General features: G+C 44.0%; 1 protein-coding gene across 1 annotated transcript; it reads left to right on the forward strand.

Annotated features, from left to right (window-relative positions):
• Positions 1–713, forward strand: LOC121161871 (cytochrome c oxidase subunit 7A2, mitochondrial-like). Its single transcript, XM_040988515.1, has 2 exons — positions 1–192; positions 547–713. Exons 1-2 carry the CDS (start codon positions 26–28, stop codon positions 629–631), a joined length of 252 nt encoding a protein of 83 aa, XP_040844449.1. The 5' UTR covers positions 1–25; the 3' UTR covers positions 632–713.
• Positions 714–19,282: the final 18,569 nt, after the last annotated feature.

The following is a 19,282-nucleotide window of genomic DNA, read 5'->3' on the forward strand; positions in this document are numbered from 1 at the left end:
GTTGGTGGGCTGTAACGGAATCAGGATGCTGCAGAATCTGCTGGCTCTTCGTCAGATTACCCAGAGATCCATAAGCACTGCTCCACAGAGGCATTTTGAAAATAAAGTTGCAGAGAAAAAAAACCTGTTTCAGGAGGATAATGGAATTCCAGTGCATCTAAAGGGTGGGGTCGCTGATGCCCTCCTGTATAGAGCCACCATGGTTCTTTTTTTTTTTTTTTTAAAGATTTATTCATTTATTGGAAAGTCAGATACACAGAGAGGAGGAGAGACAGAGAGGAAGATCTTGCATCCGATGATTCACTCCCCAAGTGACTGCAACAGCCGATGCTCTGCCGATCCAAAGCCAGGATCCAGGAACTTCTTCTGGGTATCCCACGTGCGTGCAGGGTCCCAAGGCATTGGGCCATCCTTAACTGCTTTCCCAGGCCACAGGCAGGGAGCTGGATGGGAAGTGGAGCTTCCGGGATTAGAACTGGCGCCCATATGGGATCCCGGTGCGTTCAAGGCGAGGACAATAGCCGCTAGGCCACACCACCGGGCCCAAGCCACCATGGTTCTTACAGTTGGTGGAACAGCATATGTCATATATCAGCTGGCCATGGCTTCATTTCCCAAGAAGCAGGATTGACCTGAGTCATCCCAGAAACCATTCAGTTCAGTTGCGTTCAGCTCTCTATGGACCAGTAGCGTGATAAATAAATGAGCTCTTCTTTGGGAATCAATTAAAAAAAAAAGTTTATGGAAAATGGAATTAAATTTTGGTGCCAAAACTTTTTGAAATCCATGTGTAATTTTCTCAATATAGACACTTTTAATGAATATTTGAAGAATTGTATGCATGGACTTCTTTTTTTTTTTCTTTTTTGCTCCAGGGCTGCCACTCTGGGAGCCACTGGACTTCTGATTTAGGTTCCTACTAATGTTTTTGGGTAAGCAGAGCTGCCAACTCAAATACTTGGGCTCCTGTCACCCACATGGAAGACCAGGATGAAATTCTTAGGCTGGGCCATACCTGGCTATTGTGCTCATTTGGGAAGTGAACCAATGGATGGAAAATATCTCTCTGTTTTTTACTCTGTCTTTGTCACCCTGTCTTTCAAGTAAATTAGTCTTTTAAAATTTTCACCAGTACAAATATTTTTCCCATGAACTTGTTGGGGTGATCTTGGATTTTTTTTTTCATGGAATGATTTTTTATTATTGTTTATTATTATTATTTTATTATAGGTGCTTGGATTTCCCATCCCCCTTCCCAAGGATATCCAATCTTTTGATATCCAAGTTGAAGTTGTTTATTTAATCAACTTCTGATTGCTTATTGCAAGTACATAGAAATAGAGATTTTTTAAAAAGATTTATTTATTTTATTGGGAAGTCAGATATACAGAGAGGAGGAGAGACAGAGAAGAAGATCTTCCATCCGATGGTTCATTCCCCAAGCGGCTGCAATGTCCAGAGCTGAGCCAATCTGAAGCTGGGAGTCAGGAACTTCCTCCAGGTCTCCCAAATGGGTGCAAGGTCCCAAAGCTTTGGGCCGTCTTCAATTGCTTTCCCAGGCCACAAGCAGGGAGCTGGATGGGAAGTGGAGCTGCCGGGATTAGAACCAGCACCCATATGAGATCCCGGTGCGTTCAAGGTGAGGACTTTAGCTGATAGGCCACGCCGCCAGGCCCTAGAGATATTTTTTCATGTTAATCTTCTATTTTGCAACCTTATAAACCCACTTCTTAGTTCAAGTGGGCATTTTGCATATTCCTAATTTCTTTCACCTAGATTTTCATGCTATTTGAGAAGAAAGACAATGTTTCCTTTTAATCTTCATTTTGTTTAATCCTTTAATTTTGTTAGAATTAGTAAAAGCAAATAGTCTTGTCATTTTCTGGTATTACAGAAGTATTTGGTTTTTCTTTTCTTTTTTTTTTTTTAAGATTTATTTTTATTTTGGGCCCGGTGCGGTGGCGCAAGTGGTTAAGGTCCTCGTCTTGCACGCCCGGGATCCCATATGAGTGCCGGTTCTATCCCGGCGGCCCCACTTCCCTTCCAGCTCCCTGCCTGTGGCCTGGGAAAGCAGTCGAGGACGGCCCAAAGCTTTGGGACCCTGCACCCGCGTGGGAGACCCGGAAGAGGCTCCTGGCTTCGGATCGGCATAGCATCGGCTGTTGCGGTCACTTGGGGAGTGAATCTTCCTCTCTGACTCTCCTCTCTGTATATCCACCTTTCCGAAGTGAGGCCACCGGGATTAGAACCGGTGCCCATATGGGATCCCGGGCGTGCAAGGCGAGGACCTTAACCACTGTGCCACCGCGTCGGGTCCAGTATTTGGTTTTTCACCGTTAAATATGATGTAATCTGTAGATTTTTCTTAGAAACTCTTCTATCAGGTTCAGAAACTTCCTTTTAATTCAAGCAATTCAAGTATGCTGGAAGTTATATCAAGAGTAGACCTAGGGCCTGGTGCAATGGCTCAATGGATAAATCCTCACCTTGCAAGTGCCGGGATCCCATAATGAGTACCAGTTCATGTCCTGGCTGCTCCAGTTCCCATCCAGCTCCCTTCTTGTGATTTGGAAATTTATCAGAGGATGATCCAAAGGTTTTGGACCTTTGGATCCGCTCAGCTCCAGCCATTGTGGCCATTTGGGGAGTGAATCAGTGGATAGAAGATCTTTCTCTCTGTCTTTGTTTCTCTCTATAAATTGGATATGCTTTTCAAATAAAATAAATAAATATTTTAAAAAAGAAAAACAGCCAGAGAGAATCAACACGGTGAAATAAGGTAAGGACACGTTTAAACAGAGAAACATTAGCCAGTGTGAAGCAGAGAGGGCATATTCCAGGAAATAGGAGAAAACAGAATGACAGCAGAGGGGCATCTAGAGATTAACATAAATGGGAAAGCAGTGGACACAGCGGTGTGGTGTTGCAATGACCGAAATACCCCAGCTATATTAGTGAGTGGCGATCTGAACTGCACTGTACTGGAACTCCACCAGCAACAAAATGGGAAAGGATATTAACTGGGAGCTCAGGAGGTGAACCCAGACAAAGAACTGCCCGTCCTGCTGGTCTGTTTGATTTGATTAGGAGCAGAGACGGAACAGCAGGTCCCAAACGGGCTGTGCGGGAACAGGATGGATGTCACAGCCTGGTCTGCCCCCAGCACCAAATCAGGTAACATTTGTGTAGGGAAGCAAAGGCTATGGGATAGGACTGCATGCACTGAGCTGGGAGTGAACTCATTTCTGGCTCTGGGAACTGCAACAATGTGGCATCCTACATACAGCTTCCACCCATGATAGGTACTGGTAGCCCTCAGGACTGATGGCCAGCAGATCAAGAAATCTAGCAGTGGCACTTCAGGCACCATTTTGTACGTTTAGCAGAGGCTTTAAGACCATAGGGTCAAAATAGGTCTGCGTGACCTTCAGACCTCATGGCCAACAGGTTCTAGTAAGATCAACACCACCAACCTAGCTATGTAAGATACCTGGTGTCTCCCTAATCCTGAGAACTGCTCCAACCAGAAGTGGGAGAAAGGTTGTACAGACAATCCTGCAGCTTCAGCACAGTATCACAGGAAGTGGAGAGTGGTGAAACAGGAGTTGGGGCTATGGAGACTATGGTAGAAACCTAACATAAGAACTCAGACCTGGATCTCACTGGAAGATGTGGTATAAGTAGCTGCAAACAAAGAGCCATATACCAACTGCAAAAAGTTATACAGAATTGTATATCTGTGGGTGACACAGCTTAGAAACCTGCCCCAAGGAGAAGAATCTAATAACTAGAAGTACAAGACCAAGAACAAAAGAAAAGGCACAATGAATATTACTTAAGACTCCCCTGCAAAGGAGCAAAACCCTTTGCCAACTTCAGAGTTAACTGAGGAAGACATCGAGAAAATGGAAGATACAGAATTGTAAACACTTGTTATAACGCTTCTTATCAACAATGAGAAGCACGTAAAGCAGGCATTCAAGGAATTTAAGGAATAAGTCACACAGGAAATGAATCAAGTGAAAGCTGATATATGAGAAATGAAGAATACAATGGAGCAAATTAAAAGTACAGTGGAAAGTCTCCAAAATAGGATGAATGAAGCAGAAAATAATCTCAGAATTAGAAGATATTTTCTGTTGCCAGGGGGAAAGAAGCAAAAAGCTAGAAGCAGAGCTGGGTCAAGCCAAAAAAGTATTCAAGAATTGAAAGACACTATTAAAAGGCCAAATATAAGAGTCCTGGGAGTCCCAGAAGGTGCAGAAAGATAAGCTGGGATTAAAAATGTATTTAATGAAATAATAAGGGAAAGTTTCTCTAATCTAAAGAAAGAATTGGGAAATAACATCCAGGAGGGGCACAGATCTCCCAGCAGGGTTGACCAAAAGCGATCTTCACCATGACACATGATAATCAAGTTCTCTTCCACCGAACATAAGGGAAAGATCCTTAAATGTGCATGTGAAAAAAATCAATTGACATATAAAGGAATGCCAGGTAATTCACAGGAGACCTCTCACAGGAAACTCTACAGACCAGAAGAGAATGAAGCGACATATTCCAAATTCTCAAAGCAAAAAATAGTCAGGGGCCGGCACGGTAGCCTTGCAGCTAAAGTCCTTGCCTTGCACATGTGAGGATCCCATATGGGTGCTGTTTCTAGTCCTGGCAGCCCCGCTTCCCATCCAGCTCCTAGCTTGTGTCCTGGGAAAACAGTCAGGATGACCCAAAGCCTTGGGACCCTGCACTCACGTGGGAAACTGGAAGAAGCTCCAGCTGTTGCTTGCAGAGCGAATCATCGGGTGGAAGATCTTCCATTCTGTCTCCTCCTCCATGTATATCTGACTTTCCAATTAAAAAAAGAAATTGTTGGCCCAGGGTAATGTACCCAGCAAAGCTTTCCTTGTCTTTGTAAATGAAATAAAATTCTTCCACAATAAAGAAAAATTAAAAGAATATACCTCTTCCAAACCTACCCCACAAATGGTACGTAAAAATGTTACTTTGACAAAGAGGAATAGTACCCCCAACACCAAAGGCAAATGTGAAAAATATCCCATTAAAATAACAGAAGACTAAATTAAGTAATAACCCATTGCTAAAATGATAGGAACAAATAACCAACAATTTATATTAAATGTGAAAGTAAAGGGCTTAAACTCATCAATCAAATGTCATGGATTAAAAAAAAACAAACATTTATTTGTCGCCTACAGGAAACATGTCTCGCCAACAAAAGTCAGCAGAAAACTGTATCTCTGGATTTTGAAATTTTTTTTAGTTTCATCTCTCCAAAACTCTTTCTCATTAAATTCTTCAGTGACTCATAGATCATATGTAGCATCATTTTCTTTAAGAAGATTCTTGGTTTTCTTTTGCATTTCTTCAGCGACACATTAGTCGTACAGTAGCATGTTATTTAACTTCATGTTGTTGTAAATTTCTACTTCTTTCTGTTGTTGATTTTGTTTTGTGGCTTTTGATCTAAGGGGATGTATAGTAACTGCATAATGGAGAGTATCATATCCAGATGTGAGGATACAATGCAGTATGCATCTCTACTTTCAGATCAAAGATGGACTCCCAATGAAACTATTAAGTATATTTTGACAATAGGATGCTGAACTCTCTGCCATTGTCCATGCCCATATTGATGGACATATGACTGTATACGAAGAACTATACTATAGTAATCATTTAGGGGAACTTAGTGGGGTGGGGAGAGAAAAATTGGGAAGGGTGTAAAGGAAATCCCAGGCCTATGGAACTGTATCATGAAAAGATAGTAATAATTAAAACAAAAGAAGTTAAAATAAGAAAAAAAGAGCCCAGTGCAGTAGCCTAGTGGCTGAAGTCCTTGCCTTGCATGTACCAGGATCCCATATGAGCACCAGTTCATATCCCGGCTGCTCCACTTCCCATCCAGTTTCTTGCTTGTGGCCTGGGAAAGCAGTTGAGGATGGCCCAAGACCTGGGGATCCTGCACATGTGTGAGAGACCCGGAAGAAGCTCCTGGCTCCTAACTGTGGATCAGCTCAGCTTTGGCTGTTGTGGCCACTTGGGAAGTGGATAGATGATCTTTCTCTCTGTCTCTTCTGTATGTAAATCTGACTTCCCAATAAAAATAAATAAATCGTAAAAAAAAAAAAAAGATCTGATCTATTTGATCAAATTCCTTTTTCTACCTCAGTAAGATGAGCATGTTTTTTTTTAATCTGGTATGGTAAATTTTTTTATTGGCCTTCTTTCCGATGATTGCAAGTGACTGCAATGGCTGGAGCTGAGCCAATTCAAAGCCAGAGTTCAGAACCTTACAGGGTCTCCCAACTGGATGCAGGGTCCCAAAGCTTCGGGCCATCTTGGACTGCTATCCTAGGCTACAAACCGGAAGCTGGATGTCTACCTCAGACTGTTGGTAGGCCTAGGTGCTTTCGGTAGGATTTGGCATGAGTGTTGTACCACCTGCTTTTCTTTCCACCGGGTACTTGAGGTCTTCTATTGGATTACAGGATCTGGCTGTCTTGTTAAAGTCAGCAGTGGACATGACCTGGTCTTTCAACATGTGCTCCTTGGTCAGACCACATGTCTATGGAATGCTCCTTGAGATCAGAGATCCTGTTGGTTAAGATACTCAGTGATTTAGGGGTTCCTAGTGTAAATCAGGTCACCCTACCTGTCTCATCCCCAGCTCCAGTTCTTGTGCTCCTTGATAGGTACTGTAGCCTGGTCCAGACCACTCACGACCTATTGCCTATATGTATCCATGGGTGCAATGTCTGAAGAAGGGATCCCTCCTGAACCTCTGCTAGTCTGGCCCCCACCTCCTGCGAGTACAAGAGGGTTCAGGGGTGTGACCTGGCCCACTCCCAGTCCTGGGTCTCACTCACACCAGCAATTACAGTGGCCCAGTTGGGGAGACTCCTTGTATCCCTACTAGGCCATTCTCCAGACAAAACCAGTGGGTGCCATGCCCTGGTCCAGCTCTTAATACTGTTTTTGCTGTATCCTCTAGATTTTGGTACTTTGTCTTTCCATTTTCATTTATTTCAAGAATTTTTTAAGGTTTTCTTCTTGAGTTGCTTCTTTAAAATTTTTTTTTTTAATTTTTTAGTGGAAGTTCAGATTTTACAAAGAAAGAGATACGAGAAAAAGAACTTCCATCTGCTGGTTCACTCCCCAAGTGGCTGCAACAGCCAACTGCTTTCCCAGAACAAATGCTGGGAGATGGATGGGAAGTGAAGCAGCCAGGTTATCAGTTGCTGCCCATATGGTATCCTGGAGGATGCGAGGCAAGAACTTCAGCCATTAGGCTACCATACTGGGACCTTGAGTTGCTTCTTGTGCCATTGGTTATCCAGGAATAATTTATTTATTTACCACATGCCTGTGTAGTTTCTGAAATTTTTCCTTTTCTTTTTGAAAATGTTTTATTTTTGTTGGAAAGGAAGATCTACAGAGAAAAGGAAAGACAAAGAGAAAAATCTTCCACTTGCTGGTTCATTCCCCAAATGGCCACAATGGCTGATCAGGAGCCAGGAGCTTGTTCCAGGTCCCCCATGGGGGTGCAGGGTCCCAAGGTCTTGGGCCATCCTCAACTGCTTTCCTCGGCTACAAGCAGGGAGCTGGATGGAAAAGTACATTAGCTGGGACATGAACTGGTGCCCACATGGGATCCTGGCTCATGTAAGGCAAGTATTAGCCACTAGGCTATCACACCGAGCCTCTAAAATTTTTCTAGCTATTGACTTGTAGTTTTTTTGTATTGTGATCTGGAAAGATTTTTTTTTTAACTTAATTTCTATTATTTCACGTTTTTTAAAATTTCCTTTATCATCTACCATATTATCTGTCTTGGAAAGGTATCATGTGCTGTTGAGAGAAATGTATAATCCACAGCTCTTGACGGAAAGAACTGTAGATATCTGTTAAGTCTCATTGACCTAGAGTGCCATTTAGCTGTTTTTTTTTTTTCTTGACTGATTTTCTGTCTAGATAATCTGACTATTTCTGAAATTGCAGAGGTAAAGTTTCCTATTATTATTTTTATTTTTTTAAAGATTTTTAAATTTTTTATTACAAAGTTAGATATACAGAGAGGAGGAGAGACAGAGAGGAAGATCTTCTGTCCGATGATTCACTCCCCAAATGATCACAATGGCTGGTGCTGCGTCGATCCAAAGCTGGAAGCCAGGAGTCTTCTTCTGAGTCTTCAACATGGGTGCAGGAACCCAAAGCTTTGGGCTCGTCCTCGACTGCTTTCCCAGGCCACAAGCAGGGAGTTGGATGCTGGATGGGAAGTGGAGCTGCTGGGATTAGAACCGGCATCCATATGGGATCCTGCAGTGTTCAAGGCAAGGACAATAGCCGCTAGGCCATGCTGCCGGGCAAAGTCTCCTATTATTATATTAGAGTTTATTTATTCTTTGGACCTATTAATATTTGCTTTATGCGTTTGAGTGTTCTAATACTGTACATGTGTATGTGTGTAATATTTCATCTTGCTGGATTGTTCCTTTTAATCATTTTATAATAATGTTCCTGCTGTCTTTTTTTTTTTTTTTTAAGATTTATTTTATTGTAAAGGCGGATATACAGAGAGGAGAGACAGAGAGGAAGATCTTCCGTCCGATGATTCACTCCCCAAGTGAGCGCAACGGTCAATGCTATGCCGTTCCGAAGCCAGGAGCCTCTTCTGGGTCTCCCACGTGGGTGCAGGGTCCCATAGTCTTGGGCCGTCCTCGACTGCTTTCCCGGGCCACAGGCAGGGAGCTGGAATGGAAGCGGGGCTGCCGGGATTAGAACCGGCGCCCATATGGGATCCCGGGTGTGCAAGGCGAGGACCTTAACCACTGTGCCACCGTGCCGGGTCCTGTTTTTTTTTTTTTTAAGTGTATTTTACCAGATAGAAGTACAGTTATGGACACAGCACAGTGGCCAATTGGCTAAAGTCTTCGTCTTGAAAGGCAGGCATGTCTCTCAACTATGTAAATATCATCAAAAATAAAATGAACGTATTATTTTTTTTTAAAAAAAAGAAATTCAAATCACTTCCCAAAACACACATATCCTGAGAGTGAAAGATATTCCATGCAAATGGATCTCAAAGGAAAGCAGGCATAGCTGTACTTTTTTTTTTTTTTTTAAGATTTATTTTATTTTTATCGCAAAGTCATATATACAGACAGGAGGAGAGACAGAGAGGAAGATCTTCTGTCTGATTATTCACTCCCCAAGTGATCGTAACAACCGGAACTGAACTGATCTGAGTGCAGGAGCCAGGAGCTTCTTCCAGGTCTCCCGCACAGGTGCAGGGTCCCAAGGTTTTGGGCTGTCCTCAACTGCTTCCCAGGCCACAAGCAGGGAGCTGGATGGGAAGTGGGGCATCCAGGACACGAACTGGTACTCACGTGGGATCCTGGAGCTTTCAAGGTGAGGATTTAGCCACTGAGCATCACACCAGGACTGTAGATGTCTTGAAAGTTAAAATATGCAGCTTTTGCTGACAGAGCTGTCGCTGTCCTGCAGGATAGACTTGGTGCAGGGAGCCAATAATAACACGCATGGAATACTGACTCATGATCAATAGCCGAAATTTATTAGGGGCAACAGACTTTATACACTGAGGGCCATATAGGATTAGGGTGGAGGTATTTAGCTCATCAACAAACCCATCAACTGTTTCTATGCTTTTGTTTGGAAGTCCTTTTGTCTTGTATATTGCACCAAGTGTTCTCATACACATACTTTCCACTCAACTGTTCTTATACAAATGATCTCCCATCAGGTATACAAAAGGTAGCCATTCAGTTGTTCTCATGCAAAGGATATCCAATCAGTCACACAAAAGGCACCCATTCAGTTGTTTATCATACAAATATTGTCTAATCAATTGTTATCCTGTGCTCGCTGACCTTCTAGGGACACAATGTCCTCCTACAGAGAGCACACAGTCAAACAAGGGTACTGGGGAGCATAACTCCACACCCCCTCCGCACAGAAAGAAAAAACACTCCAAAGAGACACTATGTACAAACTCTAGGAAAGCAGAAAATGTGATTTGCCTGTGTTACAGCCTATATGCTAAGTGCTCAAGAAGTACTTGGGAATTGAATATGGAAATGAGTGAATGTGTCAGCAAGATAAATACTTCATTTTTATATTTTTCCGGCATTCATGTTAATTTCAAGTAGTATAGCTGCCTTTCCAATGAAAACAAATATATATATATTTTTTTAAAAAAGGTCAATTTGAGAAAATCTCCTAGGTAATGTGTCTTTCCTAGGAGAGTGACGTGATGGAGGACCATAGATTTCAAGAGGTCGCAGCTTCAAGTAGACTTTGGAACAAGTATTCAGCCATCTTTTATCCCTTTCCCTGTGTTGAAGAGTGTCTCCTGGGTCCATAGATAGCATGACCTGCTTGCAACTCCTCTTTATCTTTCAGTGTTAATTAGTTGTAGCTAAAAGTTGGTCTATAAGGTAGCTGTCCACATCCCTTTCCATTTCTGTCCATGGACAACTTATTCTTCTTTAATATATTTTGTCTTAAAGGGTTTCTAAAAAGGTATTTGGTGCTGCAAACAGGTAATGATGCTGAGTTATTTTTTCAGGAGTGGTAATGAGTTTTGCTAAACCATTTATATCTGTTTACCTTGTTCCCCATGAGAAATCTTTTTGGGTTGATCATGTGGTTTGGAATTTGCACCCACCAAGCAGTTTCTGTCCATGCAAAGTTAGCTCATGTGAAGACCAAACCAGACACAGAAGCATTGCCGTTATGCCAGGGTCCCAAGACTTTGGGCTATCCTCTATTGCTTTACCAGGCTACAAACAAGGAGATGAATTGGGTAGTAGAACATTCGGTACATGATCTGGCACCCATATCCTAGTGCCTGTGGGAAGCCAATGGAGCCATGGTGCCGGGCACTAGTCATCTTTTCTTTAACTGAGATAAGTCACATATGGAGGGAAGAGGTTTATTTTGGATCATGCTCTGGAGGCTCACACTTCAGGATTGGATGGCCACATAGTTCAAGGTTTGGCTTCTGGTGAGGGCAGCAATGGAAAAGCACAGGTAGAGAATGGATCAGACCGAGAGCCGAGAAGCAGAGTGGCTAGGATTGACTTCAGCCATGTTCTGAGAACTACCTTCAGTGATCTAAGGACCTTCCACTGGGCCTACCTCCTGAATACCACAAATGCATTACGTTTCCAGTCTCTTGGAGGCATTAATTTGTGACCTAGGGAATCTAAAGTCCCAAATGAATTTGGGAGTGAAAGCATGTTTAATCCCTAGAATTCTGACCCTGGATCCCTGAAACTCAAGTCCTTTCATACATCATAAAATCATGCCATTCCCAATAGTAACAAACTCCTACCTCAATCCATAATCAATTCAAAAGTCTGAAGTTCAAAGTTCAGGGGTTCATCTGAGAATTAATGTCAACTCTAATTATAAGACTACAATTGGGCCCGGCACAATAGTGTAGCAGCAGTTAAAGTCCTTGCCTTGCACATGCCAGGATCCCGCATGGGCGTCGGCTCTAATCCCAGCAACCCTGCTTCCCATCCACCTCCCTGCCTGTGGCCTGGGAAAGCAGTGGAGGACAGCCCAAAGCCTTGGATTCCTGCACCCACGTGGGAGACCTGGAAGAAGCTCCTGGCTCCTGGCTTCAGATTGGCTCAGCTCCAGCCGTTGCAGCCACTTGGGGAGTGAATCATTGGATGGAAAATCTTCCTCTCTGTCTCTCCTCCTCTCTGTATAGCTGACTTTGTAATAAAATAAATAAATCTTTACAAAAAGACTATACATTCTTCTTAGATACAGGTGGGGTTCAGGCACAAGGTACAAGAGTGTCAGGGAGTAACAGGCATCCAGAAAAGATAAACCAAACTAAAGCACAACCAAAACCCATCAGGTCAAATAAATCCTAAAGTGCAACACTTAGCACCCGAGAAGCACTGTGTTGGGGTCTAGCCTCCCAAGGGCTTGGGCATTGCTGCCCTCAAGGCGTTGCAGGTCACTGTCCATACTTCAGTTATCAGTTTGCATTGCATCTCTGCAGCTATACTCAGCATTGCCTTGCTGAGAACTCTGCACCACAACTCTAACTCCAGATTTCCGTCTGGCATGGTTCTGGATCGGAGGTAGGGACTTCTTTCTGAAGAAGCTATAGCTCCCTGACAAAGCTCTGCCTAGACTGTTACACTGTATGAGAATCTATTGAAATCCTTTGGAGCTCTCTAGGCTGGTTGGTCTCTGCTCACATGGTTAACGTCTGTGGCTTTCCAAGGCTTAGGTTGCAAACTCTGGTGACTTAATCTTCTGGAGGTCCCCACATCTGCTTTGCTTCCACATTGTTGCTACACATCACTCCTTGTGGGGCTCTGCAGGTGCTCCAATTCTGCAGCACAGTTCTGCCTGGCTTCCCAGATATTCCTTTGAAATCTTGGAGGAAGTTGCCCTGATCTTATAACTCTTGCACTCCAGGCACCTGCAAAAAAAACCAGCATCATGTGGGATGGTGCCTCAGTCTGCTTCCAGAAGAAGCTGCACCGGGGTTCACCTGAATCATGGCTGAAAGTCAAAAGCATTACAGGAATTGAATGCAGAGATGAGAATCCCACGACTGTCGTCTGTGGCCAGTTCTTGGAAAGGGCCCTGGGGTTCATGAAACAATGTTGCCCTCCCAGTTCTCTAGGCCTGCCAAGTGAAGGGTGGCCTCAGAAATCTAAAATACCTTCAGGGTCTTTTCCCCATTGTCTTGCCAATTAGCGCCTGAATCCCTCTTGCTTGTCCTAATCCCTTTGGTAAGCAGTTTCTCCACCACATTCTTCTGTTCCAGGCATCCATTTTCTTTGCTGCTTTTGACTGGGCTACAAGGTTTCTATCTGTTTCTTTTCTGTTCCTTTTTGTTTCTGATAATCACTGTGAAACTGAAAACAGAAAACAAGACCACAGTCTGAATGCTCTGTTCCTTTGAAATCTCTTCTGCCAAATAAACTGATCTGTCATTTTTAAGTTTGTCCTTTTGTAAGGTCTGAGAATATGGCTACAACAGAGTCAAGTGCTTGGCATGGCATAACCAGGGTGGCCTTTGGCCCAATTCCTACTAGAATTTTCATTTGTATTTGAAACCCCTTTGGCATGGTCTTGCCTACCCAATTTTGTGTCATTATTCTGATGTTCAGAGCCCTCATCAGAATTACCCGTAGCACTAACACTCTGCTTACAGTGTTCTGGGTTCCCTCTAACCTGTGCATCCAAAATCTTCCTGGGAGTCAATTCCAAAGGCTCCTCCATGTCTTCAGGGATAACTATAGTAATGATCCCTTTCCTTGATACCGATATCCTGCATTTCTTTTCATCCCTATATCTGTGACAAACCACTAGTGAGGGAGAGAGGGTGATGTTAGCTTGTGGTTCTGGAGCTTCACAGTTCAAGATTGGTTTGGCTTCAGGTGAAGGTGGCAATGGCACAGCCTGGGCTGAAGAAGGATCACATGAGGGAGTCAGGAAGTAGACTGAATGGGTGGATCCAACCTAAGTTTCTACAACAAGCCTCTCAATAGGACTACCTTCTGAGAGTACACCCTTTATGACTAAGAACTTACCAGCATCAGGGGTGGACCAAGCTGAACAAGTTCACATCACCCACTGGCAAATCTGAGCACCAGAACAGTGTGGGTCCGGCCAGGATCAGTCGCAACACATACCAGTACAGATTACAGCTGGGATACGGTACATGCTGGGCTGGGCTAGACTGTAACCCTCACCAGCTGGATTTGAGGGTGGGCTGGGCCTGGCCAGGCCACAGCACCCATTAACAAATGCCAAGGTGAGGCATGCCATGCCAGACTGGGCTGCTGCATCCAACTAGTAGGAGTCAGGGAGGGAGGGAATAAAGCTGGTAGTGGGAATGTATAGGGCCCCCCTGCTGGAACACCTTGCCCACTGGAGAGCATGAGTTGGGATGGGGGCAGATCAGACTGGGCAGGGCTACAACACCTGTGAGCCAGATCAGGGAAGAGCCAGGCTTGGTTGACCATCCCTACTGGTGCAAACATAAAACAGAATGGATGAGGGTTGGTTGGGCTTTGCTGCAGCATCAGATAGCAGATGCTGGCACCAGTGGCTAATCTGTCAAGTTAAACTACAGAACCACTCAGAAAGTGCATGATCTGGGAGTGGGAGTGTGCTAGGAGGGAAATAGTGGACACCTCCCTTTTGGGTTACCACTCCCACTGGAGAGCATGAAAACCAGGACTGGGGTAGGGGTGGCTGGACAGAACAGCACCCACCAGCATGTGTGTGGGCTGGATAGTGGAGCTGGTTGGGTTGAACTAGGCTTCAATGCCCACTGACATGTAGGAGAGTTGAATGGGATGTGGGACCAATTGGACTAGTCTGCTGTACAGACTGGCAAGCATGGGAACCAGGGCAGGGGGCAGGCCTGGTTGGGGTTATTATGGGTCTTTCTGACTAGGCTGCAGCTCCCACTGGTTTATGTGAGGGCCGAGTGCGTGCTGGGCAGAATCAGGCTGGACTGCAACACCCATTGGTTCGAGAACTGCACCAGCAATTGCAACTACTAACTGATTGGGGTGATGGACTGTGCCGGGCTCTGTACTGGCAAGTACACACAAGAATCTGGTCTGGGATCACCTCAAACAAAGTTTCTTTGGGGATCTCCCCAATCGAATTGCTGGACTCAGAACCCTAACCATGAAGAGAAGTGCAGGTTCCATGGTCTGCCGTGGAATGCAAGTGTCAGAGCCGAGCCTCCTCGGAGGCTCAGAAAGAGCAGTGGACAGCATATTCAGGTGCACATGGAGGATATGGCAGTCTATCAGAACCTGCAGAGGATACCTGGCACCACACCAGAGGACAGAACAAATCAATCAACTACCCCAGCCATATGTTGGCAGTGAAAAACTGGGCAAACGGAGACTCTAAGACGGACAATGTCAATCAGTGGATTCTGCAGCGACTTCACCATGCTTGGAATGGCAAGATTAGCAGCAATTCATAACTGCTGAACTATCAAAACCACTCGAACAAGACCATCGGAGCATACCCCACATCGGGGACCTGGGATGGGTGGGAGGCTGGGTGGGGCTTCACTTTTTATCTCCCCCTTTACCCCAGATACAGGAAAAAAAAAATAATAGTCTTACCCACTTTCCTGTAGCCCTTGACCCCTTGTGCCCTAATTAACCATGTAAAGATTGTCAAAAATAAAGAAAAAATACATACCAGTAAGCCCACTCTGATCATACAGTGTACATACAAGCAGTGAACCAAGGCACTGACTAAATTGCCAGCCTATAAGCACCGTTAATTTATGACTTTGAAATCCTTTGGGAGTTTGGGAGCCAAATCATGTTCAAAGCATAACACTTCCAAAGTGATTTATGTCACATTGGGGTTATAGCTCTATATGAATTTGGGTGAGAGGGCACAATTTAGCCCATTGCAGGACTAAATTTACTGATTCCATTTGCACCTTAATTACAGATCTATGCAAATTTCCTTCTTGAGTCAGTTTTGATAATTGGTGTGTTCCTAGAAGTCTATCCATTTCAACTAGGCTATCTAATTGTTCCTAATATACTTTTTTTTTTTTTTAAATTAGAAAAGCAGATCTGCAAAGAGAAGGAGAGACAGGAAGGTCTTCTGTCCATGGTTCAATTCCCAAGTGGCTGTAACGGCCAGAGCTGAGCCGATCTGAAGCCAGGAGCTTCTTTTGGATCTTCCACGCCACAGTCAGAGAGCTGGATGGGAAGCGGGACCGCCAGGATTAGAACCAGCACCCATATGGGATCCCAGCAAGTTTAAGGCGAGGACTTAAGCCGCTGTGGTACTGTGCTGGGTCCTCCTCTTTTTATGTTTTAAAGATTTATTTTTATTTTAAAGGTAGATTTTACAGGGAGAAAAAGAGAACTAGGGTCTGGTGGCGTGGCCTAGTGGCTAAAGTCCTTGCCTTGAAAGCGCCGGGATCCCATGTGGGTGCCAGTTCTAATCCTGGCAGCTCCTCTTCCCATCCAGCTCCATGCTTGTGGCTTGGGAAAGCAGTCGAGGACGGGCCCAAAGCTTTGGGTTCCTGTACCCGCGTGTCCGGAAGAGGTTCCTGGCTCCTGGCTTTGGACCAGCATAGCATCGGTCGTTGCACTCACTTGGGGAGTGAATCATTGGATGGAAGATCTGCCTCTCTGTCTCTCCTCCTCTCTGTATATCTGACTTTCCAATGAATAAATAAATATTAAAAAAAAAAAAAGGAAAAGGAGAACTAGAGAGAGAAGGTCTTGCATTCATTGGTTCACTGGTTCACTCCCCAAATGGCTACAGTGGCTGGAGCTAAGATGATCTGAAGCCAGGAGCCAAGAGTTTCTTCATTTTCTCCCACATGCGGTGCAGGATCTCAAGCACTTGAGCCACCCTCTGCTGCTTTCTCAGGCCATAAGCAGACAGCTGGATCAGAAGTAGAGCAGCAGAGTAGAGACATAAATCAGCATCTGTAAGGGATGCTGGCACCATAGGCAGAGAATTAGCCTTCAGCATCTCTATACCAACCCCTTTCCTTTTTATTTATTTTTGCTATAATCTTTATTATTTCTTTCTTTCTGCTAGCACTGGCCTTAGTTTGTGTTTCTTTTTTTTTTTAATTTCTCAATATGCACAGATGTATTTTCCATAATTTCTTCTTTTAAACGGTCCTTATTTAGCTTATTTTCCTTGTGTAAAACCCTGTTGTGACACAGCTCAAATCTGGGTCCTCTACAGATTCCCTGCGGTGTGTGCATCTTTGCAAGAGGTCAGTGAATTCCTGATAGGGAGCATCAACAATTTCCAGAAATGCAGGTGGTATCAGAGAGTGTAGCCTTGGAGATGCTGTCAAGGAAGGGCTGACAAAGTTGCCTAAGGTGGCAGTGCAGCCCCTGGCTGAGGTACAGGAGCAGTTAATGCCCGCCAGCAGCAGCTTCTTGGGAACAGAGGATGAGACAATGACAGTGCTTCTGGGAGTGAGAATAAAGCCACCAACATCTAGCCACAATGTTTGATCCCTTTGTTGGTCTTGCTGATTTTTCCCCAGGAGCCTCTCCAGGTGAGCACCATAGAGAACTTGACCAGGCAGACAATCCTTCAGATAGGGTTGGCTAACTTCCTTGCAGCACTTCACACCCTGGCTGACACCGCCATCTGTAGCTCCCAATGGCAACAAATGCCTACCCAGCCAACTGCCCGATGTGCATGCTTTGGGGTGAGCATAATCTTGCAAACCTCATCCTTGAGGGACATCCCTAGGAAAAATGTCAAATCTCAAACTCCACGATGGGCAGGGGAAAGAGACAGAGCTCCTCTAGGGTCTTAATTTTCATGTCCTTGACCAGGTAGCCCAGTGTGGTGCAAGGGGCCACTTCTTGTCCTTGGTCTTGCCTACTGGAGCTCTGTGGTCTCGGCAGCCCCAACCTCGTGCTGAAGCTGGCCTGGCCTCCCATTCCAGGGCCCTCTTGTTGCAGCAGCCTTAATACGTCGGTGTTCACCCAGAGGAGAAAAGCTTCATAATTTCTTGTACAGATTTTTTAGAAAATTATTTACTCATTTATTTGAAAGGCAAACAGATAGGAAAGAGAGAGAGAGAGAGGGAGATCTCCCATCAGCTGGTTCATACCCATAATGGCTGGAAGGAAGCGAGGAGCCTGGAACTCCATTCAGGTCTTCCAGGAGGGTGGCAAAGACCCAGATAGTTGAGCCATCTTCTGTTGCTTTCCCAGATGAATTAGCATGGAAAGAAGTCAATCAGAAGTGGGAAAGCAGGGACTCAAACTAGTTCCTACCTGTGATGCCAATTTTGTAAACAGCAGCTTAACCCACTGTACCACAATGCAGGTTCCTTTCCTTTTAGCTTTTGTGCTGTTGTGAACACTTGATTTCCATATATATTGCCAGTTCTACAGTGCATTAACACTGTTTTGGTTTTAGTTCATTATTTTTGAAAGAGAGGAAAAGAATGAATTTTTTTCTTTCTAGCCAAATTAATATTATTTCTGGTGTGCTTCATTCGCTTGTGTAAACAGATTTCTTCTGTTACTCTGCTTCTTGTCTGAAACAGTTTTAAAAATATCTCTTGTTGTGTAGATCTGTTTGTGGTGAATTCTTTCAACTGTGTCTCTGGAAATGTCTTTATTTTATCTTCATTTTTGAGAGATAGTCCCACAGAGTCATGGATCTTTGATTGGCATTTTGTGACTCCTCCAGCACAATTGTTTAAAATACGCCATCCCTTTGTCTTCTAATTGGCATTTTTTAAAAAAGAGAGAGAGAGAAAGAAAGAAAGAAGAAAAGAAAGAGAAGAAAGAAAGAAGGAAAGATGGAAGGAAGGAAAGAAGAAAGAAAAAAGAAACCTATTATCTGGGTCCAGCACAGTGGCCTAGTGGCTGAAGTCCTCGCCTTGAATGCACAAGGATTCCATATGGATGCCAGTTCTAATCCTGGTGGCCTTGCTTCCCATCCAGCTTCCTACTTGTGGCCTGGGAAAGCAGCCGAGGACAGACCAAAGCTTAGGAGACCTGGAGGAAATTCCTGGCTCCTGGCTTCAGATCGGTATGGCACTGGCCGTTGAGGTCACTTGGGGAGTGAGTCATCGGATGGAAGATCTTCCTCTCTGTCTCTCCTCCTCTGTATATCTGACTTTGCAATAAAAATAAATAAATCTTTTTTTTTTTTTAAACCAGATCAGAGATGGTCTCCCCAAGAAACCGATGAATTTATCTGGACAATGAGATGATGGACTCTATGCTTGGTATATGCTTGCATTGAAAGAATCTTGACTGAATTTGAACTACAATACTGCAACAAGGAGGAGGAATCCACCATGGGGGAAGGGCATGAGCGGATGGGGGAATCCCAGAGCCTATGAAACTGTGTCACATAATGCAATGTAATTAAAAAAAAGAAGAAGAAGAAGTAAAAGAAACCTATTATCCTTCTCTTCATTCTTGTGTCTTGTTTCCTCTGCTCTTTTGGTAAGATTGTCTCTTTATCACTCGTATTAAGCAACTAAATTAAATGTACTTGGTGTAGTTTTCTTTTAGTCTCTTGTACTTGGGGGTCTGTGAGCTACAGTTCTCATCAAATTTGGAAAAGTTTTGGAATTTCTTCAAATAATTTTCCCTTTTCCCTCATCTCTTTTCTCCCTTTTGGGAACTGAGACATACTAAGACCCTAGAGGTGTTTCACAGCTCACTGATTTTATCTTGAATGATTTATCTATTCTATAAAG

Source organism: Ochotona curzoniae, unplaced genomic scaffold (assembly GCF_017591425.1).
Source record: "Ochotona curzoniae isolate NIBS_2020 unplaced genomic scaffold, NIBS_Ocur_1.0 contig_4909, whole genome shotgun sequence".
Classification (NCBI taxonomy): domain Eukaryota; kingdom Metazoa; phylum Chordata; class Mammalia; order Lagomorpha; family Ochotonidae; genus Ochotona; species Ochotona curzoniae.

Excerpts from the sequence above, each read along its gene's own strand:
- LOC121161871 (XM_040988515.1), top strand. The coding sequence starts at position 26 with ATGCTGCAGAATCTGCTGGCTCTTCGTCAGATTACCCAGAGATCCATA. Across the intron at positions 193-546 it reads GCTGATGCCCTCCTGTATAG|AGCCACCATGGTTCTTACAG; the intron begins AGCCACCATGGT and ends CCACCGGGCCCA.